This window comes from Protopterus annectens, chromosome 9.part0 (assembly GCF_019279795.1).
Source record: "Protopterus annectens isolate FY-2018-M chromosome 9.part0, PAN1.0, whole genome shotgun sequence".
In the NCBI taxonomy this organism is placed as follows: Eukaryota; Metazoa; Chordata; order Ceratodontiformes; family Protopteridae; genus Protopterus; species Protopterus annectens.
In genome coordinates this window covers 1,187,485,742-1,187,496,639 of record NC_056743.1, presented here as the reverse complement: position 1 = coordinate 1,187,496,639, position 10,898 = coordinate 1,187,485,742, and the positions used below count along the sequence as shown (strand labels likewise).

Sequence of the window (10,898 nt, the reverse complement as noted above, 5' to 3'; positions counted from 1 at the left end):
CTTGATGTTTTCTAACATTATTCATACCATCGCTTCTTGAATAGTATAATTTTTAATGCTGACATCTTAGATGTATGTGAAGAACTACGTTTGAGCATGAAGTTTCAAAATGCAGATATGAGTAAGTAAAATGATTTGCAACAACATTAATTAGTGCTGTGGAAATATAGTGAGAAATCAAATGCATTAGGAGGGAGAATAGAAAGAAAAAGAATGGCAAGAGAACTTTCCAGAAAGGAGTGGGTGGTGAGGAACTTAAAGTAATTTATAAATAAATGTGCCTAGGAAGAAGGTGCTCCTTTCAGAGTTTGGAATCCAGGTGGCTTTGGAATGTATAACTACGTCTTAGTGAAAAGGAGATGAACTGACAGATTTTATTAAGTGGAACTTGTATAGTGTAGGTGTTTGCGACAGAGATGGTAGATCCATAGACAGATTTGATTGAAACTAAAAATATCAAGTGCTGCTTCTCAGTACTTCAGTCTCCAGTTCAGTTTTTGGCTAAACTGTATTTGGTGCAGAGTCTGTACATCACCCCTGTGTCTGTGTTCCAAAGACACATTGCATGTGAATTGATTCTCAAAAATGCCCATAGATGTGTGTGTGTGTGTGTGTGTGTGTGTGTGTGTGTGTGTGTGTGTGTGTGTGTGTGTGTGTGTGTGTGTGTGTGCGCGCGTGTGTGTGTGAATGTGATCCAGTATTTGCATGCATCCTGTGACTGGCTGGTACCCCATCAGGGATCATTTTCTCTGCCTTGCACACCAACTGCTGGAAGAAGTTCTGACTCCCCTACAACCACAAGCTGGGGTAAATGGGTAATCAGGGAATGAAAAACACTTCATTAAATGCCATTATTTAAAATGGAATTCAACTGAAAATGTAAATAACTTAACCACAAGTACTTTATTTGGGAAGATGGCCGAGAAGCGGTTTTGCCAAGTCAGGTTTAATTAACTCTGACTCATTCAACCCTGAGATCATGAAAATGAATATTGTCAAGTCAGAAGCTATAATAGGAAAGGCATATTTTAGGAGCTATAAAAGGAAAGGCATAATTAAGGATGGGTGTGTCAACCCTTTGCCCTAGCACTATTCTAGTTCACTTCATGAAAATGTAGACGATTGCATAATGTTGATATTGAAGACGATTAATGTTTTCATGGATTTAAAACTGAAAAAGTATTATAGCAATTCAGTGCAGAAAGTTATAGGTATAAGCTGCTAATGAGTTTCATCCTATAGTATTAGGTTTGAGTCCTTCAGTCTGTTCTTGCAAACTTAATTCCAAGCAGAAATAAATATGTGAGAATGAGGTCAAGCCAAAGCTCTGAGTATCTCAGTTCCTGCACATTATCAAACTTGGACGAACTGTATGATTAGCCAGTTTGAAGGAATGTGTTCTTAATCTAGAAGAACTAAAATTCATCTCCTTCATTTAGTGAAATGCATTTTAAGTTATTTTGAATTACATTATTTATATAGAATGAGGATGTCTCCCAAGAAGGTAGAAATGATTAGAAATGGTGCTCGATCAGTTCTGCAGGAGGTAAAATCATCAGTGTATGAACCGGAAAGGGGTAGGGATATAGAAGTGGTAAGGCTTTCAAAAGGGAGGGCGAAGAACAGAAGCCCCAAAATTGGGTCACTGAGGATACTTCTGACAATAGGTGATGGTAAATTTTATATTTCTTCAATTTCCTCTCACTGTGTGTCTCCTAAGGTGGTTAGTTATCCAAAGAAGAGAAGACTGGTCAAGGATCATGCCGGAAATTTCAGGTAGGAAGAGATATAGAAAAAGAGAGAGAGAGAGAGAGAGAGAGTTAAAGGCCTTTCTGGGGTCCAAGTCAGCCTCATCCAGCAAATTGTTGATTATCCATTTCAGTTTTACTTGTGATAGTAATGATGTGTAGGTTAGTAGTGGCAGTCAGGTCTTTTCTGTAGCCATGCTGTACATCATGTAGAAAGCCAAGCAATTAGAGGAGGTGTTTTTTCAAACATATTTTCAAATAGTTTCGATACAGAGTGGAGAAAGGAAAATGGCGTGAGATGATCATCATGGGTAGATATCTGGGGAGAGAGAAGTCTGTGGCATACTCCCATAAATCTAAAAAAATGCTGGATGTAATAGATGTAATAGTGAGACAAAAATGAAGGTGTCCCATGTCACTGGGACTCTATGAAGGTGTCCCATGTCACTGGGACTCTGGAGCGAAGGCTGTCTGCCTTAGGATTAGCATGGTACGTAGTTTCACTAGTAACATATTGGTGATTTTGACTGAAACAGATTAAAAGAAAAATAAGCCAAAGTATTTATTGATGGAGGCCATGAAGGGTATAGACGAGAGAGTGAATGAATGGGAGAGTAAGTTAAATGTGAGGTTAAGGCAGCTGCAAGACAGCATTAGGTCCACAAGTGACATTGTAGATTATCATTCAGATTTTGAGACATGGAAGAGCAATCTTTTGCTATGCCTTGTTTGCAGTTTCTTTGAAGCTACTGTAGAAGACAAAATAGTTATTATTGGTCTGATGTATCATCTGGATTCATTTCTAAGTAAAGCGAAGTTGGTTCAGTGAATTGAATGTCCATAATTTTCATAAATACACAAGTCCTTGCTTTGGAGTTTAAACATTTTGCAAAACTGATTCTACTTGCGATTTAAGGAAAGAATATTACTGAAAAAGGAAGAACCATATTTGGAAAGTACTCCACAGCACTGCTTACTAAATCACATTTTTCGTTATCTAGTCCTTCTAAGTTGTGATAGTAATAGGAAGTAGGTGAGTGGTTGTATTCTGGTCTTTTCAAAAACTATGTTGTGTGTCATCAAGAGCATGACCAGGCTCTAAGTTACAATGAGTTGTGCACACAACCAGTCTCTAAGTTACCCTGAGTTGTGCACACAGTCAGGATGTAAGTTACCCTGAGTTGTGCACACAGCCAGGATCTAAGTTACCCTGACCTGTGCACACAACCAGGCTCTAAGTAACCCTGAGTTGTGCATACTACCAGGCTCTAAGTAACCCTGAGTTGTGCATACTGCCAGGCTCTAAGGTACCCTGAGTTGTGCACACAACCAGGCTCTAAGTTACACTGTGTTGTGCACACGACCAGGCTCTAAGTTACCCCGAGTTGTACACACGACGAGGCTCTAAGTTACTCTGAGTTGTGCACACAATCAGGCTCTAAGTTACCCTGAATTGTGCACACAACCAGGCTCTAAGTTACTCTGTGTTGTGCACACGACCAGGCTCTAAGTTACCCTGAGATGTACACACAGCCAGAATCTAAGTTACCCTGAGCTGTGCACACAACCAGGCTCTAAGTTACCCTGAGTTGTACACACGACGAGGCTCTAAGTTACTCTGAGTTGTGCACACAATCAGGCTCTAAGTTACCCTGAGTTGTACACACGACAAGGCTCTAAGTTATTCTGAGTTGTGCACATGACCAGGCTCTAAGTTACCCTGGGTTGTACACTGCTACTATTGTTTATTTATAAAAATTCCTTGTTGCTCCCATCTCAGCTGCATTGCCTTGCATGCTGCTTCTGCTGCTCTTTGATTATAATCATTTTTAATTATCTGCAGGTCAGTTGCTCATAATGTTGTTTTTGTTATAATAGCTCCTTGCTGTTCCCATACCAGTTCATTGTCACCATCAGCAGCTACTTTTCCATTAGTACTTAAGTTATTGACAGTAACTATGTCTGACTGCATCCGAGCATATAGCAGCTGAATGTGATAAACCCTGCAATCAATCAGTGTGTGACAGGTGAGCCTACCTACTCTTTGAAATGTGTGTTTCATGGTATCTGAGTCAACATCTCTTCATACTGAGCCTTGACGTACATGATATGTAGATTCCTAACCAACCTCTAATCATATTATTAGTGGCATCTGTGCCTGCTATTCTAGAGGATGTTGTGTGTAGTTTTGCTACCTATTCAGCCTTCATTTTACTGGCATTATTCATGTATTGCTCTCTTACTACTCTGTCTATGTAACTAAACTATGGTTATGTACTACTCGACTCTTACTGTACTTAATTTCTGCTACCTCTTCAGCCCTCATACCTTTGTTATTATTGTTAGATATTAAATATGCTGAAAGAAAAAGCTTGCTTAAATGCAGAAACAGAGTTTAGTAATATGTGATCAGCAACCATACTAAATGACTGTGGCTTAAAAAAATAAGGAACTTGCTTATGAGTGTATTACACACACATCAAGAAAGCTGACTTCTTACAGACGTGACAAGAATGTAATCTGCTTTCACTGGACAACAGGACATGCTTTTCTAAGAAAGTTTAAAAATGTGCTTTTCTAATCCACAAGGTGTTTCCTTGAAGACAGTTTACTTATCAGCATTTGCACAAGAACAGATGTGTTAGCATTTGCGTCATCAAGGCAGTATCTTTCCAAAACCAAGAGGGTGTGTGTTTAACTAAAATATGTATAAAAAGTCTGTATTAAATCTAGTTATGTTAGAGGTATGGTAAGGACACAAGTCCTGAGGTAAATGTTATATCTCTCACATCATCTGTACTATATGAGAAGTAAAGTTGGAACTTTGATTTCAGCAGCCAGAAAGACTGAGTGTCTTAAGAAGACTTCAAATCCCACAGCAAGAGCAAGCAGTAAGAAGCAGTAAGCAGAGAGATCTAAATATTTTTTCAATAGCGACCCAGCTGAGTGACTAGAGTGCCATATAATTTTTCAATTATACTGAATTTATGTGCTGTGCTCAACTATAGCTGTGTGCTACTATCAGATTGGACTCTTTCTGTAAATTCTTCTACGTACTCTCCTACACAGCCCATTTTGTCTATATACTTACCTTCTCTGCCTACTGGCTAAAGTGTCTCAATATATCATTCCTGCCCCTAGGGAATTTGACTCACCTGGTAACCATGAAAGGTGAGTCTACCTGTATTCTTTCTGCTGCCATCTGTACAGCAGTTGGTATTCTAAGACAGTCTAGAAACAGCACAATGCTCTTTGAGAACCAGCTCTGTTACTGGACTAACATGAAATGATTTGTGAGAGGTGAAATTATTTGTACAACCTAGAGACCATCTCATCACTTACAAAGATGGTTGGTAAACAATGCATAAGCTCAGCCATACCTCTACTAGATCAAACTAGACAAACATACATACTGAGGTTGTAGAAGAAAAATTCCTCAAGCTTCCAAGAATCAGCCCTAAAGAGCTTAGACAGAAATGCCCAAGACAACTCTGCCAAACACATTACGTGAGTCACCGGGCTAGAGACAACAAACCTTCATCTGTCGCCGAGTCGATTCATCAAAAAGAAATGCCATAGTAATTGGTGACTCCTTTGTCATGTGATCTACACTAACTACACTCACTTCATTATCAGGTGATCTACAATCCCTAGGCAGGACAAAGACAAAGTGATAGTTGCCTTTTTGCTGTCAAGATCCATGACTTATGACCCATGACATCATTAGGGCCCTATCTGATAAGTGATTTCAACTGCCCATCGATTAACTGGACCACCTAAACAACAGAGGTTAAGTACTCCCTTAAATTCCTTGCTAAGTAAATGCTATCACCCTTTGTACAAATAGTTAACCAGACAGACCACTAACAGTCAAAATCTTCTTGACCTTGTCCTCACCAATATTGTACCTACTTGCACTACTCCTGTAGCATCCTCATCTCTGGTCAAATCTTTCCACAGATCTGTAATCCTCCCTAATCTTCTTTATTAGGGCATCTAAACCCACTATATCAAGCACCTCAAACTATATGATGAGCTATTAAAGTTCACATGCATGATTTTCGGTACCCTTGTAGCCTCAGCTATCATTTATGCCAATGAAGTTTACTTCAGTCTAACAAATAACATAAACCAAGCTGTCCCAATCAGAAGTAAATATATTGAGAAATGTAATAAAAATACCTTGGTGTAATACCAGCATTTGTAAGCTCTATAGTAAAAACAAAAAGCTAATTAAGGTCTATGATATATAAAAATATGTTAAAGACTCAATCAAAATAATAAGCTAAAGTCAGAAAGCAACCATAAGAAAGATCAAAGTGTATCATGAATTAAAATTAACATCTGAAACCAAGGATAAGTGTTCTATATCAATTAAATATAAATTATAAATAAATAGTGCTAATATATTTGCTGCTAAATGTAGTGCCAACTTCACACCAGGATAAGTCATTGAAGTCCCACAGACTCTCAGTCCCTTTCACCCTCCAAGGCTATTATAGACCATTTCCTAACTACACTGTCTTAAATGAAAAGCACAACCTCTTAGAGACTCATCATTATACCTGCTTACTAAATCAACAACTCTGAAAAAAGGACATGGCAAAAACGTCTTGTTTGTGATGAGGCAAGCATCAAGAAAAATAGAAGGTCTACTTCATGAATCATATGAGATGTCCCAGAGACTTTAGAATATATTATCTGAGGTAGTTATTGTATTGGTGAAGATGGTTGTCATTAAATAATAGGTACATATCCTTAACTAGGTGCTAATTTGCTCCTCTCCTTTGAAAGTAAGCCTTGTTATAAGGGTTAGATATGCAGATAATAGCTGATAGGTAGTAGGTTCAAGGGCAATGCCTAGAAACTGTTCACATACAGCTGGTACTTAACATCTGTTGTGTTCCTCCAAAACAGAAGCATATGCTGAATAATCTCAGGGCTTAATGGAAGAGTGGGATAGCTGCAAATGTACAATTTCACTGAAGTGGGATGGCTAATAAGCAGGACTAGATGCAGTCCATGGCTAAATGCATTTTCTGTATTTCTGTTTATGGACTAGTAATAAAGACATTCCATCACCTATCATGCTAGAATCATACAGTATATATAGATGTAATACTCGAACACTGCATGATTTCTGTCTGAAGTTTTGAGATCTAGTACTAAAAATAAATTGCTGCTAGGTAACAGCCAGCCAGAAAGGAGATGATTAGTTCCTTAAAGCCAGATGTGACTCCATTATTGCAGGCCAAGTGTTGCAGTATGACGACCCCCCCCCCCCCGTCCAAGCCAAGGCTATAAGGCAGAGAAGCTGGCACGTGAGGCAGTATTTAAGGATGCAAAACATTATAATTTTCTTTGCCAAGAAAACAGACAATATTATGTCATCATTTGTTATGCTGACTTGGCAGCATGTTAAATACCACTACATCAGAACTCAAGACAATGGACATAACTGTATACCAATAAACATGTAAACTGCTTATAGAATTGGAATATGTTTATAAAGGGGCACGTGGTGTAGAAATTGGTGAAATTCAGGTCAGGGTAAATGACAGATAGTACTGAAGGTGAGCTTAAGACATGTACAAGAGGGAATCAACACAGACACATAAGTTCTAAAATGTTCCACAAAGCACATAAAACCCAATAGTTTCTGGGTACCTAGTGATTCCCAAGATTCCAATATTTTATGTAAATGTTTTCTCAATCACATTTCACAAATCATCCACAAACATTATTCGAATTTCCAGAAAACCTTGTAGTCTGATTTGGAAAATATGCACCTCACAGGGAGCTTTCTTGTGAATCCTGCACTGTCTCCATTGTCCCGCTGATGCACTGTTTTCTGCAACAGTCAGCTTCTCAGTCAAAGAGGGACTATCTTAAGGAAAGCATGTGGCAACAAGTCAAATTTCTTCAGAGGGCTTTTCAGAGAATCTTAATATGAAATGTATTCAAAAAAATCTGTGCTACTCATGTTATTAAAATGTATCAATTTCAGTATTTAACTTTATTTTAGCTTTTAAGCAATGTCTACTCATGGCTGAAATTAGTCTAAAGACTTCAGACAAGCTCAGCTACACAGTAAACAAATTAAATACATTAAATAAAAAAGAAAAACTATGAGGGAACAGCTTAAATGTTAATATAATCTTACTTGAAAATGACCTGTCTTTATTGCAGATGTAGTATTCAGACATAGACGTAGTTATCAGATGAATAATGTTGTTAATAGATGTTAGTGAGGGACAAAAGTAGAACAAATGTGTAATTAAGTGTAAAAAGGCTAGATGCAGTTTAGTGAGGGACTTGACACATTCGTGAGAAAGTCTCTCAGGGGTGTGTGTGTGTGTGTGTGTGTGTGTGTGTGTGTGTGTGTGTGTGTGTGTGTGTGTGTGTGTGTGTGTGTGTGTGTGTGTGCATGTAACAGGCAGATCATGAAAGTGTTAATCAGACTGTCACAGAGATTTGAATGTTTATTTCCAGCACAGTAGGAGTTAAAACACTTTCCTTTAACCAATTGCTTTTTTTAACTGTTAGTGTCAAGGAAAAGGGTGGATCTCAGGACCAATACTTTGCACATGTAGTTTGAAAGGAGGACTGCATATTCACAGTAAATGATGGAGAGAGAAGGTTGGCAAATGAGAGCTTTTCCACAGATCATTTAAAAGATTTTGTTGATGAATGGAAAACTGCCTACCTCAGAATAACTAAACTTTTGCTGGAGAAGGACAAGTATAACAAATTAAACAAAAAAAGAAACAGAGAGGATAAAAAAGATTAATGCATTCAGCCCGTACTGAAAATAAAGAGCAGAAGTTAAAGTGGAACCTGCGGTAAGGCTGTAAAGAAGAGGCAGAGAATAAATGTCTTCTACAGGACAAATCAGAGAGGTCATTAGCAGCACAGAAAGCATGACAGACAAATATCCTGTGTCAAACTTAACGGACATTGACATGGACATGGAATATGAAGAAGACAATGGAACAGACTGCATTCTTCAGGAATGGCAAGTTACATACACACTCATTCCCATCATCTATTTTATGGTCTTCTTCCTGGGACTCTCTGGGAATGGGCTCGTTATCTGGATCAACCTGCATAACAAGGAGAAGAGGAGGTCTGCAGACAACTTCATTGTCAACCTGGCTGTAGCTGATCTCACCTTTGTGCTGACTTTACCACTGTGGGCTGTTTACACAGGCTTAGACTACCACTGGCCCTTTGGAAGCTTCACATGCAGAGTGAGTTCATACATAGTGTTTGTCAACATGTATGCCAGTGTTTTCTGCTTGACAGGCCTGAGTTTTGACCGCTTTCTTGCTATTGTCTACTCTCTGAACAGTGGACGACTACGATCTAAGGCTAGTGGCCTCCCAGGGACTATCTTCATTTGGGGACTAGCCAGTCTGCTGGCTCTCCCTGCTATCATTTTCCGCAACACCATCTACTCTACAGAGGTCAATGGAACAATTCTCTGTGACATGGATTTCTCATCTGTTGCAGACAACCATAGAGTCATTAGCTGGCGAGCTGGGCTTAGCCTATCGTCTACCATTTTTGGCTTCATCATCCCTTTTGTTGTTATGGTAACTTGCTACTATTCAATAGCCCACACCATCTCAAGACACTTCCAGGACCAGAAGCAAGAAGGTCAAAGGAAAAGAAGGCTTCTCAGCATCATTATCACTCTGGTCATGGTCTTTGGCATCTGTTGGCTTCCATATCATCTCAGCAAAACCATTAACATACTACTGGATCTAGAAGTAATCACAGTCTCCTGTGAAACTGAAAATTTCCTATTTAAAATCCATCACTATGTTACTAGCATAGCCTATATTAACAGCTGTCTGAATCCTTTCTTGTATGCCTTTTTTGACCCACGATTCAGAGCTGAATGCTTATTACTTCTTACATGTGGAGACTTGCAGAGTCTGCAAGATAAATTTGCAAACTTATCTTCTAGCCATAGCCTCAATGGGAAGTGTGAGCAGCAAACCTTGCCATCTAGACTGTAAATACTGGGAAAACATTTTATGGCATGAATTGTAGTGCCCAAAGTATGTATCTTTTTTCCATTTGTTACTTCTTACTTGCTTGCTGGCTATTGTTCTTCTGTTTCTTTCAATGACAGCCGCAATGCATTGCACAGTGTAAGTAAAAACTCAAGTCTGCTTGTCAAAAACAATTATTATACACCTGTGGAGCACAACTAGACCCTTTACATTTCTGTACTCCTTTTTTAAGACAGACATTTGTTTACCCTGAAATGGCAAGGCAAAACTCCAGAGTAAAGACTAGATACTACTGGGACAGTCACAAACCTTGCTACTTGGCATATGTTAAATTTGTCATCCAGGTTTGCAAAAAGTCTTTACTTAACATCAAAAAGTCTTTCTTAACATTACTGACACTCATATATTAATTAGTATTTAACTTACGGAACTGTTTTGTTAGTATCCGTTGAAGGCATTTTGTTTCTTTTGGCAGTGTTACAAGAAATTCATAACCTCGTCAGACTGAAAAGGTAGTGTGTACATATAAATATATATATATATATATATATATATATATATATATATATATATATATATATATATATATATATATATATATATACATATATATATATATATATATATATATATATATATATATATATATTTATATATGTGTGTGTATGTGTTTGCATAGTGAAACAACTGTGTTCAAGATGGAGTTTATCCATTTAAAAGTAAACTTAAAAAAATTACTTTTTATTTTAAAGGGTTACACAGTGATGTTTGAAAACCAGCTTTTACTAATTTTACAATATATTCACATTATCAGATAAAGTGACAGGCAATGTGTGGTTGTTAAAGCCATACTGATTGCTATGGCAAATGCTTCCTGTTTCACAGGATAGCTAAATTATAACTGAAGTGTCTTGTTTGCAGAGAGGTCCTGTTTTCTGTGTAGTTGTATGGTGAACTCGATAGCCCAGAAATGGTCTTGTTGAAAATGGGGGGTTGCCTTCAAGTCATCATGGATTATTAGAAGGGAATATCTTGTTTCTTTTGTAATTTAATGTTATGAAATCTTTCATCTTCAATGATGATAAATCAAAAATGCTCAAATGTGGATATTGTAGGCCTTAAGTACAAA

The 10,898-nt window shown here is 37.9% G+C and overlaps 1 protein-coding gene across 1 annotated transcript; it reads left to right on the top strand.

The window, feature by feature from the left end:
* The first annotated feature begins 8,343 nt into the window (after positions 1–8,343).
* APLNR (apelin receptor) lies at positions 8,344–10,277 on the top strand. Its single transcript, XM_044084091.1, has one exon. It carries the CDS (start codon positions 8,621–8,623, stop codon positions 9,770–9,772), a length of 1,152 nt encoding a protein of 383 aa, XP_043940026.1. The 5' UTR covers positions 8,344–8,620; the 3' UTR covers positions 9,773–10,277.
* Positions 10,278–10,898: the final 621 nt, after the last annotated feature.

Bases quoted from the DNA above. Each gene is read 5' to 3' on its own strand.
- APLNR (XM_044084091.1), top strand. From the start codon at position 8,621: ATGTCTTCTACAGGACAAATCAGAGAGGTCATTAGCAGCACAGAAAGC.